The sequence below is a fragment of the Acinonyx jubatus genome, chromosome E4 (assembly GCF_027475565.1).
Source record: "Acinonyx jubatus isolate Ajub_Pintada_27869175 chromosome E4, VMU_Ajub_asm_v1.0, whole genome shotgun sequence".
NCBI lineage: Eukaryota > Metazoa > Chordata > Mammalia > Carnivora > Felidae > Acinonyx > Acinonyx jubatus.
Genome location: NC_069395.1, coordinates 47,837,440 through 47,855,433, shown reverse-complemented (window position 1 = coordinate 47,855,433; position 17,994 = coordinate 47,837,440). Strand labels below are relative to the sequence as shown.

Genomic DNA, 17,994 nt, shown 5'->3' with positions numbered 1-17,994 from the left:
TGATCTGGACCTCACTGCACAATAAAATGGGGCGGGGGGGGGGGGGTCAGTTTTCGCTCCTGGCTCACTGGCTCAGTCTGGAACCTCGGGAGGAAGATGCAGGCGACCTGATGACTTGGCAGCCCAGCTCTACACTTTACAAGCCATACTCTCCAGGTTCTGGAGCCACAGAACGGATCACACTAGCCACGCGTGGTGTCGTAGACACAGGCTCTGACCCTCTTCTACCTCCGGGACCACGACAGGTGGCAGAACGCGGTGGTTCTGAGCACTTCTCTGGAGCCACTGGCCGGGCCAGAGTGCGGCAGCTCAGCCACTCACCACCTTGAGACCACACAAAGCTGAGAACTGCAGTCAGACTTTGGCTTCTACTTGTGTAAAAACGAGCATAACCGGACTTACCTCACAGGGTTGCTGTCAGGATAAAACGAGTTAATCTTTATAAAGTGCTCAGGACACAGTGCTTTGCTGTTTAAGAATGATAAAGTAAAATCTAATAAACCACCATCAGCTGGCACCACACTCAAAGCCACGGCGGGGCCTTTCCCTGGTCCTAGTCCTAGTTTTAGGAAACTAACGTCTGAGAACAGCCCACGATGCCCTATGCTAAGCACTTCGGAGCCGTTCCCTCTCGTAATCTTTAATACCACAACTTAAGTGACCGCTGTCCTCGTTTACTAAACGGGGACCGCCGGCCCTGAGAGGGCACAGAGGTGCGCCGGAGGGGCTCGGCCCAGGCGGTCCCGCTCCAGCTCCTATGCTTTCGTGACTCATCCCTAAAGCGGCTTTCCTCAGCCAAAGCCACATCTTCGGCTGTGCAAAATGTGACAACTTCCACAAGAGGGAAGAATCCCAATGGAAGGTTCTCCTTGGGATTCTCAAACAAGATTTCCCAACTTGACCAAAACCGGGCAGGAGAAAAGGACTGAAGACAGAGCGTGAGGGCGCGTAAGCGGAGGCTCAGCAGCCGCGGTACCCGGACCCCACACGTGCACCCCTTGAACCGAGCCTGCTCCTACCTGATCCAAACAAGGACTCGCGTTTTTAAAAACCTGAAGACCTGTGACATTCCACACGACCTGTGAAAGACGTTTTCGAATTTATTTGGAGTTGTCCTCAAAATGGACTTTGACAGAATGAAGGCTCAACTCACTTTACGGTCACCTCATGTTAGATACACGCACGCACAGACACACGTTACCCACCTTATGAACCTGCTGGGCTCCAGATGATGCCTCTGGCCATTTCCAAAGAGTGTAATCCATCAAAGAATGAGTATTCACTCCCAGAGAGGACATGCTGAAGAATGTGCCAGAGGGAGGTTACTAAAATCGGCTTCTTTACCTTACAGACATCTATTTTACCGTAGAGAAGGATAAACTCTGCGCAGATCCGCTCAGGTAAAATTGTGGGAGAAACACTCCAATCACAAGCCTACTTTGCCAATAAAATATTGCAACCTTTATTTAAAATAAAACACAAGTTGGCAAGCCTTGTGAGACAACAGGCAGACAGCATTCCCCTTTCAAGGGCCTCATTTATTTACATCAAGTTTAACACTGTTAGCAGTTCACAGTCAGACAACAGGGTGAGATAATTAAATTAGAAAAACAAAACACCTGAAAATATATTACAAGAACAAATACCTGACAACACTGGTAGTGTGACCCATGATTGATGTGTTTTCAATTAAATCCCATATTGTCTCACTGTGTCCCCTCAGCAATGCACACAGCGCTAGGCCCTCCGGACCTCTCTGTGCACCCACCACGCATATACCTGTAGGGTGTGACCTTTGGTATAAATGTTAAACAAGTTTTAAAGACTCTGAATCATATTTTGTAGGACAAAGTTCTGTCAACCACCGTGAAAGGTTCAAACTTATCTTTGCCAAGCGAGCATAGCACTGGGTTCCTCCACTGATAGTCATTACAGAATCAGATTGCAAAAAGGAAGTGTGGGGTCCGCCCAGGAGATGGGGGCGGGGGGGGGGGGGAGTTCTGAGTATGCATGAACAGTTCGGTCGGCCTGTTCACGGCAAACACACCAAACCAGGGCACTGCTTCTAGTCACCACAGGGAAAGATCTGAGTAACTCCTCTTTCACCTACTCCCCTCCTTTGTCAGCACGGCAACGGGGTCTGTACATAATGTGGACGTAACACATACCCTCTATATAGATCCGAGATACGAGGGTTTTCAAACATAGGCCCTAATGAACTCTGAGATGAGTACCTCATTGTCCTTTCTAGTGTCTGAATCCTAATTTCTCTGAAAGACAATCACCCTAATCAAGGTGATTTCTCCAGATCTCAGAAAACTTCTCATAACGGAATCCCAAGAACAGTGGCCACAGTGAAAAACGGCTTGTCAAAGTGGAGGAAGGCTGGCTTACCTGGCCTTCATTCAACCGCCAGAAACATCTCAGTCTCTTGGCATCCTTGCCACTCTCAACGCATGGAATGGTACTTGTGAACTGTGCAGAGCAGTATCTGGGACTCACCAGGGACGGCACTAAAGCACTGCAGGATCCTACAGTATCTTCTTAATCGAGAATAAACTTATCCGGCACACCTGTGTTCCTGCTGTTACAGCTGATGAAAACCATCCTTATAGGTGAAAATTTTATTAGTCAGAAGTCCCGTTCTCCAACTGAAGTTCATGGTTGAACTTAATGGCTTAATTTCACGTTTAAAACTTGTATCCGGAGGCTCAGAAACAAAGCTAATCAAGCTCCAACGACACCATCCATTTCCTTTCTTAAAACCTGCTAGCTTTGGACAGTTCACCTCCACCATGTCCTGAAGAGTTAACTGGAATGCTCCCAAGACCTCAAGGCCTGTGTGTACAGCTCAGTAGCCTGGAGTAACGTGCAGGACCCAGAAATTTGATCCTATGAGTAACATGATGAACAGAGAATTTCACAAAACAAACACAGAAGGATATATGGGGTGTGGTCTGAGGACAAAGTGGAGCCTGAACTTGTGACTTAAAGCAGACACCCTCTTTTCCCTTAAATGGTCTGCAGGTTAGATCTGTTCACACGCCATCTGTGACCTTGGGCTGTTAACCAGGGCCTTGCTACTGTAGATTACTCGGCAATGGGAAAATTAAAGGATGTAATTTTTCTGAGAGAGGTAAACAATTTCAAATTTATAATTGTACACAGGAGCAAAGAAGTGCGCTTGGGGGCAGGAAGGGTCCAGTTACAGCAACCTTCCCCCAGCTCACCAAGCGGAACAGAGAAAGTGCAGTCCGCCACATCAGCGCCCGGTACGGAGAGAACATCTCAGGCAGGGACTCTGGCTGCTGGTGGGGCTTTCAGCCACCGCCACCCACCTACCAGTTCTAGCTCACTAATCGTGCAACATCAGCCCAGCTTATGAGTCTTTCCTCCGCAAAACACACAAAACCCATCTTTGAAAGCACAATCCTCAGAGTGACCTCTCCCACTCCAAGCCAGCCTAGAGTCAAGATGACCTGCCTGGGCCTCCTCACCCAGGGAGGAGCATGCAACCTTCCCACCCTGGTTATCCCAGGGTGGAGCCCTCCCTAACTTCCTCTCCTTTGGATCTAGGACACGGAGTCAGAAATGAAGGCAGTATCATCTTACGCGTGTCATCTCACCATGAAACACACACCTCAGGTATGGCATGAAAAACAGCAGCCCCAGAGCAGAAACTCCTCTTTTTGTACATTGCGTAAACTTCACACGAGAGAGACTGGAGCTAAGACAGTCACCTGGGCAGATGCTCTGCACAGTGGCCGGGTCCACAGCCCTGAAATCCACCCACACCTCCCGGTACTACTCGGCAGGGAATGGCAGTGACCTTCCGGCTTCAACAGAGCAGGTGTAACAATAATGGTTAATCCAGGCACTCACCAAAAGCAAGCCTTGCATGTGTTTTTTTCAATTCTGGTAGTTGAAAACTGGAACTCTAGCCAAAAGATTTAAATATCCTGACTGTTAAGAGCGGGACAGGTTTTAGAACCAGCCCACGGCCTCTCCCCTGTCTAGTGAGGCTATGGCAGGCAGCAATTTCCTGGGTGGTCATGCGGAAGGTACGGATGCCACCCCTGCCTGCCTTTGTCAGAAGAGTGTATCAGCTCCCTTGGAGGTGCCTTGCCCTATTTCTTTCCTGCTCCCACACATTCCAAACCGAAGCAGACATTTACAAAAGAACTGAGCTTCTGGCTTGACAGAAGCTGAGCCTGAGATACAGACAGCTGGGGTCTATTAATTCATAAGAAACTTACATCCAGAGACTCATCTACTTAAGAAAACAAATGCTTAGGACACAGAGATGGACCCCAAATCCAGGTAGAACAAGTTAATGCCAAACAAGATGATGAAACCTCAAAATCATTATGAATAAAAATGCAGACAACCCTGTCAACCCAATGTGAACACTCGTGGGGGCTTATCCTGATAGTAACAATGATGTCAGTAGCAAAAATTGGAAGGGAACAGGAGAGGTCAGAATGCAGTGTGCCTATAACTCAAAAGTGGCCACCAATGGAATTTCCTCTTGGGTATTTTATGATTTAACAGGAGAGTAGTGTTTACTCATTTTAGACAAAAAAAAAAAAAAAAAAAAAAGAAAAAAAGAAAAAGAAAAACCACACACAGATGAATATCAAGCTCATTTCTAACTGGCAGGAAATCCTAGAAAACTAATTCCCAAAGTGCACTGGTTCTACGGCCATCTGATCCCCACCCTTCCCCCACCCACCCGACCCCCACCCAGCCCCCAAAAACAACAAAACCACACTGGACGTGGGTTAAAAAAGACACTGTCAACATCAACAGGTAACGAGTCTGCTTCCACCACACTTAGGATGCTAAATGGCTGAACATGTAGTGGAGAAATGTTCAAAGATAAGAGGGCCTCAATTCTTCCTGAGTCAAGGTCCCCGGAAGAGCTGCTTTGTTCTGGAGTATACATTACTACTTTTTAATGAGTATAATTAAACCAGAAAGTTGGTCCGTAGTTTTCTGAAATTATTCGGCACTGAGCTACAATTTTAGCAAAACACTCACTATACCTGCACATAATTCATTTAGCAGTTTCATATTTACAAATGCGATAAGTTATAGGGGTGATTATTTATATATTTGCATTTTCAGGTCCCCCACAGGTAAAAGCCTATTAAGTCAATCAGCATCTAACCGACTGTTTGATCTTCTAAACAGACAATACAACCTTACAGTTAAATTACATTTGATACTTTTCTCAAAGTGCTTTCATATACATTATCTCATAGTCATTAAAATGATATGGAATAAAGTTGTTTTGTTTTGAAGAAAAAGGAATGTAGGACTAGGTTTTTTGAAACTTAAGTTGGTATTTATTACAAAGTGCAGACTACTGCTGTGTTGCTGAGGTCTGTCCAAAAGAACGACCCCATATAATTTTTTAAATTACTGAGCTCTACTGAATGCCTGCTTTGCTAGTGTTGCCATTACTAAACATTCAAGCCCCTTAAGGTCAGAGAGTGCCAGGAGCGTGTGCTTTAGAACGTGTGCAGCACTGTGCAAGCTGATTGTCGATCTGAGCCACTTTTTCTGCAGTGTCTCACAAGGCAGCAGGAATGGTGGAAAGACCCCACAACCAGAAAGTCAAGAGACCTGAACCCTAGCCTAGGCTCTGTCACTAATTAATTGAGAAAATGGGCAAAGAACTTAACCATCCTCTCTTCCAATTTCTTAAGCTATGAAGAAAAGAGTTGGGGTACTGATCGTGTTCAGGCAATGCTGAGACACACGAAGGGATTCTTGGAAAGCACATTTGCTGAGACCTCGCCCCACTGGGAATTCTGATCTGGGGTGAGCCAATGCATCTTTTTTAAATCCCAGGGATTTTGCCACACATCCCTGGCTAAGACTCGACTGGACTAAATGTTTGTTAATAGTAGTAGCAGTTAGCATTTATGGAGTGCTCATTATGTGCCAGGCACTCAAGCTAAGTATCTTACACACATTATCTCATTTAATCCTTACAAACAACCCTGAGGTAGTTACTATTATTATCCCTGTTTTCCAATGTGGAAACTAAGGCTCAGGAAGGTTAAATGACTTGCCTTCTAGACTGGCTTAGAGTCTCAACTCTTAATCACTATCTATACTGTATCCTTTAAAACTCAAAAGCTCCATGACTTTAGTTAAATAAACACAGACTGTGCCTTAGCAGTCAGCATGTTTTATTAACTGGGCACTATTTACTAGCCAATTTTCAATTGAATTGTAAGAAAAAATCTAATTTAACCCCCATAATTAGAGCTGGGAAAGGGTCTTACTATAATGACGTCAATGTATAGCGGTCATCTGGAAAAACACTGGATGAATTTCATAGGGCCAATCTTTTTTAAGGCTAGATCTCTGAAATTCACAATGCAAGTCTGTAGGAAAATATACACACTTTAATATTACACAAAGCCTTTTAAGAAAATACTTCATGTAAAGCACAATCAAGATGTATTCTACACAAAACACTGCGTTTTAATGTAAGAAATCTAAGCTGAAATCATATTATCTGTACATGAAAGGATCCAAGCTGTGACAGCCCAAAAGTATGCATATATATAACCACTTTAGAAAGTTTTCAACACCTTGAAGAAGGGCTCTCGCTCCCCTGCTTTGCTTTCAAACTTGATAATGTTTTTTAGTTTCTAAAAGCAGTTTTCTCTGCTGTGAACTGAAACTTTTAAATTTATGTAAGGTTATTTTTAAAACCTGGTCCTTTTCAATTAGAAAGAGGAACAAAATCTAAATTATACTTTCATAGTAAGTTGACAGTGCCTCTTTAACCTGAGCCCTGAGCCCACAACTCCTGAAGTCACACAGTTCAAGCACCGTGTGGATGGGGTGTGCTACAATAGTTAATGCTACTCCTGACAGTGTTGGGAAAAAGCAATCCATTTCATGAACTTGTCGAGCACCGACCGTAGGCAAGACAGAGCCAGGTGCTGCCCCTGAGTAAGACACAGTCCCCACCCTCAAGACTGTTCTGCGGTGAGGAAACCGGGGAGCTTACATACACTCAGTAGTGTTCCTCCAAGGGTTATTTTCAGAGCTCTCAAGGAAAGACCCCCTGCTTTAAAAAAATAAAATAAAATAAAAATCCCCTGAAAAAACAACTACATAATTAATCCCTCAACTTGCATCCCACAATGACGGATAAACTTAAAAAGCAGCATAATATTCTAAAGTTTTAGCTTTCCCTGCCCCACCCTTAAAAGGCTAATTGCTAAAACAATTTCAAGTTTGTGGAAATGACCGATGAAGGGGAGTGGCGACGAAAAAGGTGGGGGGACCGTGGGCCTCCATCCAGGCCACAGGGAACCCTGTCTTCACATCCAGCCACTACAAGAAGATGAGCCAGATCACCAGTTGCCTGCGCTGCACCTGCAGGTAACACACAGAAGGGGCTCACGCAAGCCAGCCAGGGAGGCCCAGGACTGTCTCCTCCCTCCTTAGCCTTCTCGTGGCCTGGGCCTCCTTTGGAGCAGCCATAGTAAAAATCAAAGTTTTCTTTCTTTCTAGTGAAAACTAAACTTCCTCCTCAGTCAAAGATGACAAACTCTGTCCAAAACAGTTTTTCCTCCTTAATATTCTAGCCCAGTTAGCATACTCTTAGCAGTTCTAAATTTCCATTATCTGCCACTGAGCAAAGAGAATCAAAGACCATTCACCGTTAACGACACTGCACTGAAGCGGCTCTCAGGGGATAGCTATATACTTATTTGCAAAACACCCTTGAGAAGATGTATCATTACCTTCACTTAACAGATTAAGAGACGGGGCTGTGGCCTGACAGTGGACAGATCGCATAGCTAGGAAGAGAACTCACAGTTCATCAGTGTTCAATTCCTATCTTCCTAGGTTAATACTCCTTTAGGAGGAAAAAAATTTATTCTCCATGGGCGGGTGGGTGGGGGGGGTGGTCATAAAGCTCTAAAACAAGAATGAAATGTTAATTAAAATTAGACCTGATATCAAGAATATTAACCTCTAATCAATTAGGTTCGGTACCATACGATCCTATTAGCTTCCATGATTATAACTGAATAGGGAAGGAACAGGCCTATTTTTCAAGGGCAAAACATATTGGAGGGTTAAGTCACTAGATTTTTAGGATTTAATCAGTGTTTCCTGGGAATGACCTGCCCCTTCAATTATGCATTCTTCAAACAGAGGTGAAATGACAAAATAAATATCAAAGAATAGTCCCAATATGATATTTATAAACAAGCACAACAATGAGGGGGAGGGGGCATGTGAAAGGAGAAAAGCACATGAGAGCGATCTGGGGTAATTCACCAGAAATCCACACAGAGTGAGAGCCTGTTTCTTCCTGCTCTCTACCTAGCCTGGCTCTAAGGTGATAAGGAAGGAGAAAGGTACAGAGAAACGGCCACTGGGACCAAGCCAACCTCTCCGTTCAGTCACAGACCTCTGGCCCTGGCGGTTGAATTCCAAGAAGAGACCTCTCTCCTGGCATTTTAGCCGGAGAAGGAATACACAGCTGCTCAATCCCGTGGCGGGGGTGTCGGTGTGCAGGGACACTGTATCAGAAAAGGGTTCCCAAGAGAACCTGGTGACCGCTGTTTTCAAAACCAACTCTGGTTAATGCCCTGAATGCTGCCAGAGATGAAGGAAGACGGCCCGCCCAGCAGAGAGCAGAGAAGAACCACTGAGGAGCCCCCTATGCCTGCTGTTGATAGACAGACGCCAACAAGCAGAAAGCCACTCGTGGTCCACGAGGAAGTGACATACTGGACTGGGAGAAGTGACTTCTCATTGGTGTGAAGCCACGAGGAGGAGGTCTCACTCTGACCACTTCCTAGCATCTGTTACTTCCTGCCCCGACTAACGCACCAATGGAAAACGGGACCGGAGCAGGCTCCAGCACCCGGGTCTGCAGCTCTTACTCCAGCAGTGACCTTGTGGAAAGAGCGGCTTCCAACAGCCTCGGCGAAACTTCTCTTGGTACATTCCCAACTTTCTCTTCTGTCCCACCCGATTCATTAGGTGAGCTGGAGCAGAATCGCCATTAGTACCTCCAGGGGCCCCAAGTCCATTCCCCTCTGTGTGGTGCAGAGCGAGAGCCAGAGCCAATCCACCGTGTTGGCGCCGTGCCGCGGCCTTGCCGGGAACAGCCCGTCACTCGTTTCTTCGTGGTGGGACCCGCACGCGTCTCCTGACGCACCAGCGCAGCTTCCACTCCCGTCTGCCGCTGCTCCGCCCCCGCCCGACTTCCCTGTCCTATGTGTCTGCTTTTTGTTATTTTTGAGATGAACCTGTAAACGTGAGAACTCAGAGATCTGAGGTACTTCACATAAACACACTCAAGTATCAGTCTTTCATTCTCTGAAAACAAGAACACAGGAAAACAAGCCCCTCTCCCTCTCCCCTCAGAAATGTGAGCACCTTCCCACTAGGCTAACAGTGGCTACCTCTGCACCACGTCACTGATCTCCTGTACACATGACAATAAGTTATTAAGGACAGGGTTTGCCCCGGGCACGCCAGCAGCTGCTGAAGACACCTGCAGCTCCTGCAGGCTGAGTTCCAGTTTGCTCACAGCCTCTCGGAAGGCGAATTTGTTGCGAGTCTGGGGGATGCAGTCCACATAGCCTGAGCAGTAGTCGAGCAGCTGGTGTCCGGTGTCCACCAGCTGGCTGTTGGGCACGGGTTCCGCGATTGCACTGGACAGTAGGTCGGCACATTCCAGCAGGGCCTCCTTGCTGATTTTGTCTGCTGAGATTTTCTCAGCCGCCTGTTTGGTTTTTCTCAGAGCCACTTTAGTACCTGCTGTGCCATTAGCCATTTTGGCCGGCGAGATGGAAGAGGTGGGCAGAGGCACTTGAGGCGGAGGCATCGCTGGCCTCCCAGCTTTCCCACTGACGGGCACTGCCCCTGGAGCTGCCTTCTTCCCTCCTTCCGGTGTCTCTGACGTGGGCTGTCCTGCAGCGGGGGCGGTCGGCTCTTCCGTGGGGTCTGAGCACACGGACGGATGCTGCAGTAGTCTCATCACGGGTGGTGGGGGTGGGGCACACTTTGGTTTTACCCGTCGGGGTCGGTCCTTGTCTCCAGAGGATGTGACCTGATGCTCAGATAAGAGTTTGAATTTATTGCCCTGAGAGTCTGTGCCAATGAGCTGCACGTCAGCTGGAGTGTGCTTCAGAGTGGGTGATATGAGGACTGGCACTTTGTGGTTGTGAGTGGTCGGGAGGGCTGCTGCAGCCTTGGCCGGGGAAGACCAGCCTGTCTGCTCGCCATCCTCTGGGACTCCAGCCATGCCAAGTCGTGCTCCGCCATTCCTCTCCTTGCTCTTTGGGGCAGCTGCCACTCCAGCCACCCCCACCCCCGGAGAGTCCTTCTCTGTAATGGCTGGATCCCCAGAGGGGGTTCTGAGAGGAAGAGCTGTGGCTCCTCTAGGCAAAAGTTTGGCTTTTGGTCTCTCCCTGCTTGGAGCAGCACCTTCCTCTGATTTTTTTGGAAGCATGTCATTGGCCCTGTCCACATTCTCTTCTGGCTGAGAAGAGGTGGACACTGTCCTTTCCAGCTGGAGTTTGGACCTCTGGCAGTTCCTGGGAAGGGTCATTGCCATCCTATCCTGCTCTGGAAGCCCTGAGGACATGGAAGATGTAGAGTTTGACCTTGGAAAAGGCTTGGAAGTGTCATCACTGGCTGTGGGTTTACCCGCTCGTAAGCCCAGTGTCTTTTTGATTAAGCGTGGTGTAAAGAAGCCTGTGATGCCAGACCACCCACCCCCAGCAGTGCCGCTGCCCCCGCCCCCACCGCCATCGTCATTACACAGGTTCCTCTGTGCAAAGCTCCCCCCATAGCACTTGGGTGGCACCAGATTCGCCTCTTGCTGGGCAGGAGTGAAAGAGAACCCATCAGCATGCTGTAGAGAAGCAACAGATGAGAAGTTACCCGTGAGTTCATATTTCTTGTGGGGTTGATTCTCCATTTCTCGGAAGGAGCTGCTGCGTTTAGGGGGTGTGGGAGCATTTCTCTTTTTCATGAAGGAGCTGAAGAAGCCTCCCTTCCTATCCCTGGTGAAGCATGTCTCTTTGGCATCTTCCAAGAGGCTGCTGGGTGACTTGTCTCTTTGTTTTCGAGGCAGTGCTGGGGACCCACTGGGGGCCTGTGCACCTCTAACGAACCCTGAAGAGAAATGGCCAATCACTAACGTGCAAGACAAAAAGTGACTCCATTACACTTGAAATACTAAGGTTTAATTTAATTGCAAGAGTTCTGTCGGCATCTATTAGAAATCAGGTATTAGCAGGACTCAGAGGAAACTAATAAATACGTTACCGTTTCACATTGCTGAGTGTTCCCAATACAACATGGGAAATAAATAGGAAGCAATAACCTACTTTCTACCTCGGCATTCGTCTTTTCTCTAAATGCTTATAGCACACCCTGGCCTCAACTATCAGGCTCAGGGAAGCAGTTTTTGCCAGAACTACACAGATGGTAATGGTCCGGGATTTGAGAGCTGAGAAAACGGAGGGGGAGGCAGAGCTGTACGGCGGACGGAAAGATGAGGACTAACAACGCTGGCACTGCAGAGCCCCGGACCAGAGCAGGAGCGAAAGCAGACGCCAGCCATTCTCTCCTCAGGGAACATGGACAGGAAAACGGAAATAAGGCATCATACCCCAAGGTTCTTGAAACAAGGCAGTTTAATTCTACCTGCCTAGGGATCCATACCTGGTGCTGAACTAGAGGCAGAATTTTCTGTGGCATCCTGTGTCCCTTCGATATTCTCCTTGTTCTCCACCTGTTTCTTCAGCGTTCGGGTCTTAGAAGGAAGTATAGGCAGTCGGGGAAGGTATGGAACAACAGATGAGGAGGAGGCAGCCCTCCCAAGCTCCTCAGCTACCTCTGTGAGGAAGACAAGGGGACTGATCAAAAACAATTTCATGACACAGAAAAGGAGGTTTTTGTTTCAGAAAAGGTATACAACGGAGGAAGAAGCTGGAGAAAAGAGCACTAAAATATACAAATGGAATCACAGAGCATGTACTTTTACGTCTGCCTTCTTTTGCTCAACATTGTGACGGCTGATTCCTCCATGCTGTTGCATGTAGCAGAGGCTCCCTCTCCCAAGTGTGAGCATACCAAATTAACCCATCCTTCTTCTGGTGGATATCTAGGTTGTTTCCAGTTTGGGGCCGGAAACGAATATGCTGCTACCGACACCCTGCTACATGTCTTTTGCTTCAGAATTGTATGTACGTCTGCTGGGTGTATACCTAGGAGCAGGACCGGTGGGTTACAGGGTGCACATCAATTCAGCTTTGCTGGGTCCTCTCAAACTCTCTCCCAAAATGGCTGTAGCAATCTATACCCCCACTAGCCTTGTATCAAAGTTCTGATTACTCTGCATGCTTGCCAAAGTTTGATATTATCAGGCTTTTTGTTTTTGATTTTAGCTATTCTGGTGTAGGTATGTAGTGGCATCTTACTGTTCTATTCTGGACTTCCCTGATGATGAGTAATGATGGTAAGCATGGATTCATATGCTTTCATATTCTGGATATCCTTGTTTACCGAGTGCTTCTTCAGAGGCTTAATAAAGCAGATTTCTGCACTTAGTTTTTACATTGCACCTTGCACCAAGAAGGAGGGTGGACACATTTCATGTCATGCTGCATTTCATTCATAAAACAAATGAGGCTCCTGAAAAAGCATTCACTGTATCAGTAAGCCTCGGCTCATTCAACGTGGCTATGCGTTTTTGGGGCTTCTGCTGGGGCAAAGACATACTTTACTATTCACCCCTTAACAAAAATGAAGCAAGCAGGACTGATTAAACTGTGAAATATTATGATTTTTTTTTTTTTACAACATTTTGGTGTAACTATTTAAAAAATCAACTCCCCCACAAGAAGGGGCACATGGCATATAACCCAAGTCATGCCAGCGAAACTTTTCTTACGCTGCTGCCTACAGCAGCTGGGAGACAGACGTTAGCTGTGAAGATATGACCTCGAGGAGACTAGCAACTGTGTCCCATACCTATTGGAAGATTCTGAGGATGAGATCAACCTAGAAGCAAAAGTAAAGTGATACTGGGTGGGAGAGGCTGTGAGAAGGAGGAAGTCCTGAAGCTACTTGATTCTGTGGCTTCTACTGACTCTGAGTTAGCACCATCCCTCCTTTCCCATGGTTTGAGCCAATAAATCCTCCCTTTACTGCTTAAGAAAGTTTGAGTTAGGTTTCCTCCACTCACAACTAACTAATGAATACAACTTTTTAAGGTAGGAACTGTGTCTTAGCTCTGTGTCTTCAGTGTATGCTAGCCACAGATTAAATGCTATGATTAATAAAATGTGGATTAAAAGAATCTTAAATTTCTGGTTTAGCAACTCTCAACTGCAGTTAGCTTCAAAAATTGATAATGGTTGATTTTCCATAAGGATATAACATTTTCAAAGGAAACAGAACTATTTAACTAAGGATGCAACAGAAATTAGAAGGCGACACAAAAGCACCAAAGAAATGGAGCCTATGACTTCTACCACTTCAACTCCACACGAAGGAAAGCACACAGAGGAAGAAGAGAGCTGGCCAAGGAGCTGCTCAGTGTGGCCCAAAGGGCTGCCTGTATGCTCTGTGATGTATGTGCACAAGCTTCAGCTTACAAAGGAGTAGGATGAAAATACTTTGCTTTCAACCTCAGTATTTACTTTTCCCTTTGATTTTATCTGAAATGATAAGTCACTAACGGAAGAAGACAAAATTCAACTTGCCTGATTTCCTCTTCTAAAATTTTGAAACCTGAGCTTCAGTAGTGAGCTCTATGTTCAATTATGAAGGAAAGGAAAAATCTGAAAAACGTACGAAATTCTGGAGCTATACTGAAAAACCTAGTAAGAACACATAACTAAGAATTCTATGTTTTTAGCTCTCTAGGAATAGCTTCACTATATAACAAGTGTTTACTGTTTGACTCTTGCATGTAATTTTAGAAGCACTGTAATACCAAAGCAGGAAACTGCCTGTATGTATGTATGTATGTACCCATACACTTGTTTTTCAAATAAGAAAAGGGCTCTGTTCATAGCTTAACATGCTCATTTTAAAGTATTCTCCATGTCAACATATTTAAAAATGTCATTTTAAACATTCAATTATAAGCATATAGTAATTAACAGCCCACTGGATTTTTTTTTTTTTTATTTTTTTTTTCAACGTTTATTTATTTTTGGGACAGAGAGAGACAGAGCATGAACAGGGGAGGGGCAGACAGAGAGGGAGACACAGAATCGGAAACAGGCTCCAGGCTCTGAGCCATCAGCCCTGAGCCCGACGCGGGGCTCGAACTCACGGACCGCGAGATCGTGACCTGGCTGAAGTTGGACGCTTAACCGACTGCGCCACCCAGGCGCCCCAGCCCACTGGATTTTTAAATTGTTCTTAATTTCTCAATATTATAAACTATACATCCTTGTGGCTAAATCTTTATTCATACTCTTATTTATTTCCTTAAGATCTACTCCCAGAAAATAACTTTCTGGATATTGGGAGGTTTTTTTGTTTATTTATTTTGAGAGAGACAGAGAGAGAGGGAGAGCACAAGCAGAGACAGAGAGAGGTAGAGAGAGAGAATGTAGGGCTTGAACTCACGAGCCACAAGACCATAACCTACCTGAGACGAAATCAAGACTCGGACACTTAACCAAGTGAGCCACCCAGATGCCCCCAAATTTCAACATTAAAAATGAGCGAGAGACATACACATTTAAAGAAAGCAAAACAAGAATAACAGAGGCCACGAATTAATTCAGTATCCTGAAATGGAGTCCCAAACTGCAGGAGTCTATAATTTTTAATGTTATTACCACCCCTACCACCACCCATGACTGGCCACCAACAGTGAATCACCAGATTCTCACCTTCAGAAATGCTGGAGTCATGGAACATGGTTTCAAAAGCCTGATGTGTTTCAGCAAAAGACGGCCTGTCGGCAGGGCTCCACTTCCAGCCTATGTAACAAAAGAAGGAACTAGTGAAAGCTCTTTATAAATTAACCATCCAGTGGCACACCTGAGAGGGAGTGCTGTGCATCATGGAAACAGCAGAGGCATAGCATGTTCACAGGTGTAGTGAGCCCACATCCTAGGGCTGGTCCTTCCATGTAGCCTTAGCTTCTGTCCTTTCTACTACAGGGATAAAGAGGGGTGGGGAGATGGTTTCTGAAATGGAAAGTTTTCTTCTACTGGAAAAATGAAAAAAGTAAAACCTGTCTTCAAACTCATTCTAACCTTAAAATCAGCTATCCATATTCAGAAATATAACAGGCCATCAGAAAGGAGGAACTTAGAGTCCACTTTGACAGAAACAGGACAATAAGGAAAATAACAAGACTTAGGCTTAAACACAAATGCAATTTAATTCATTACTCACCTTCCAGCTCTCTCATCTGTAGGAAGTCAGAGGCTTCTGTTTACTCATCAGAGGTTACTTTCAGGTATTCTCCAGTCTTTAGGAATCGTTTTTATCTAGTTGAAAGCAGCCTTCCTCTATCTAACCTCCAAACCCAAGTGCTTATTATCCTATTAAATATGCAAGTGGGCCATGGAAAACTATTCTCAGGATTCCAATTAAGACACAATGATTGGTGGAAATGCAAACTGGTGCAGCCACTCTGGAAAAACAGTATGGAGCTCCTCAAAAAATTAAAAATAGAACTACCCTACGACTCAGCAATTGCACTACTAGGTGTTTATCCAAGGGATACAGGTGTGCTGTTTTGAAGGGGCACATGCACCCCAATGTTTATAGCAGCACTATCGACAATAGTCAAAGTATGGAAAGAGCCCAAAAGTCCAATGACGGATGAATGGATGTGGTATCTATATACACAATGGAGTATTACTCGGCAATCAAAAAGAATGGACTCTTGCCATTTGCAACTATGTGGATGGAACTGGACGGTAGTATGCTAAGTGAAATTAGTCAGAGAAAGACAAAAATCATAGGACTCCACTCATATGAGGACTTTAAGAGACAAAACAGATGAACATAAGGGAAAGGAAACAGAAATAATGTAAAAACAGGGAGGGGACAAAAACCTAAGAGACTCTCAAATAGGGAGAACAAACAGGGTTACTGGAGGGGTTGTGGGAGGGGGGATGGGCTAAATGGGGAAGGGGCATTAAGGAATCTATTCCTGAAATCATTGTTGCACTATATGCTAACTAACCTGGATGTTAATTTAAAAAATAAATTAAATAAAAATTAAAAAAAAAAAGACACAATGGTTGGGCCTTCTGGGTGGCTGAGTTGGTTAAGCATCTGACTCTTGATTTCGGACCAGGTCACGATCTCAGGGTTGTGATATCGAGCCCCACATTGATTGGGCTCTGCACTGAGCACAGAGCCTGCTTGGTATTCTATCTCTCTTCTCTGCCCCTCCTCCCTCCCTCCCTCCCTCCCTCTAAGATAGATAGATAGACAGATAGATAGATAGATAGATAGATAAATTCTCTTAAAAAAAAAAAAAACCTCAATGGTTTGTCATATATGCCAACTAGCTGATAAATGACCAACTCTTTATATGCCATGAGGTTGGTCACTCTAACAATACTGAGAGGAAAACTATTTCTTAGTATCACTAAGAATCACTGCCTTAACCTTTAAAAATTGAAATAAAAAAAAAAAAAGAAAACCACTCACATGCTCTCATAAGTTCATAAACCTTAGGGGGGCATCCTTCAGGTTGTTCCATTCGATATCCTTTTTCCAGTAGATCATAGACCTGAGACAGGTCAATACCTGGATATGGTGACATTCCATACGTAGCAATTTCCCACAGCAATACCCCAAAAGCTGCATAAGGGATAAAAGAAATAAAAAGCTGAATGTTTCTTCTCTGATTTGTTATTTATTATGTACCATCAGGTAACTTCTCTTTCAAATTCTGCATAACATTCACACTGTTCATTAGTATACTCTTCTAATTCTTCTAGCATTCTGATTCTTACAGCTGAATTTGTCCTTCTAAGATATTTGCCACAAGAATGCTTCAGGTATAACCTCAAGACTTTTATTTAGATCTCCTTTACTGCAGTGAGGGAGAATAAATTATGATCATAAAAAGCCTAGGTCATAACTGAACTACTCTTAGAACAATCTATGATCTATTTAATGAGTTTCAGTTTTTAGATCAGCTAATATTAGGGGAGTAAAATAAAAATGGATTCATTTAAAATCAGAAAAAAAATTACGCTAGAAAAAAAAACTGCTGGACTTGGTCACAGGTTATTTCTGAGTTTGAGATTCCTGATAAAAAGTCACTTTGTCTCGGTTGCAGATAAAAAGTGACAACTATTTCTGCTGGCCTACAACCCAAATTTCTAGACTTCTTCAGTCCACTGAGCATCCACTAAATCAGAATTCTGTTCAGTGGAACAGAAACAAGATGAGTTACAAGAGCAAATTCTAGATGCAATTCCATCACGCTTCCTTGAAAAGAGAAGGCGACTCTGCGGCATGATCCTCTGGAAATAAGCAATAAAATCTAATAAGGAAAACAGGAAACTTTACAGAGAAAGGATCAGTAAAATCCAATGCAGTCCAAGATCTAGACTGTGAGCTCTTTGAAAGGACTTTTTTTTTCACTTTCTTCTTTACACTTTTTAAAAATTTATTTAATTTAAGTAGGCTCCACACCCAATGTGGGGCTCGAACCCCTTTCTCTACACTTCTTTCTATGCTAAGTACCTAGCACAATGCCTGGCAGACAGTAGAGATTTAATAAATGCTTGCTGAATGACTGATAAAGGATGGGGGTAAGGCAGAGTTTACTGGTCACATAAAAGAGAAATTCTGAAGAATTAAAGAACATTTATAAAAAAATAAAATGACAGGGGAGCCTGCTAGGCTCAGTCGTTTAAGCTTCTGGCTCTTGATTTCGGCTGAGGTCATGCATGATCTCCCGGTTTGGGAGTTCAAGTCCTGTGTCAGCCT

The 17,994-nt window shown here is 44.8% G+C and overlaps 1 protein-coding gene across 8 annotated transcripts in view; it reads right to left on the bottom strand.

The window, feature by feature from the left end:
* Nucleotides 1-1,438: 1,438 nt before the first annotated feature.
* ABL2 (ABL proto-oncogene 2, non-receptor tyrosine kinase) overlaps nucleotides 1,439-17,994 on the bottom strand; it is a 111,819-nt gene continuing 95,263 nt past the window's right edge. For 4 of the 8 annotated variants that reach the window (XM_027074320.2, XM_027074321.2, XM_015075516.3 and 1 more), the window contains 5 exons: nucleotides 16,702-16,854; nucleotides 14,919-15,008; nucleotides 11,728-11,901; nucleotides 10,942-11,175; nucleotides 1,439-10,632 (listed from right to left, as the gene is read on the bottom strand). In XM_027074320.2, coding sequence (XP_026930121.2) covers nucleotides 9,452-10,632; nucleotides 10,942-11,175; nucleotides 11,728-11,901; nucleotides 14,919-15,008; nucleotides 16,702-16,854 — 1,832 coding nt within the window. In that variant the 3' untranslated portion in view covers nucleotides 1,439-9,451. Of the gene's footprint in view, nucleotides 11,176-11,727; nucleotides 11,902-14,918; nucleotides 15,009-16,701; nucleotides 16,855-17,994 lie in introns of all 8 variants that reach the window. The other 4 variants (XM_027074317.2, XM_027074318.2, XM_015075515.3 and 1 more) reach the window with 1 other exon arrangement.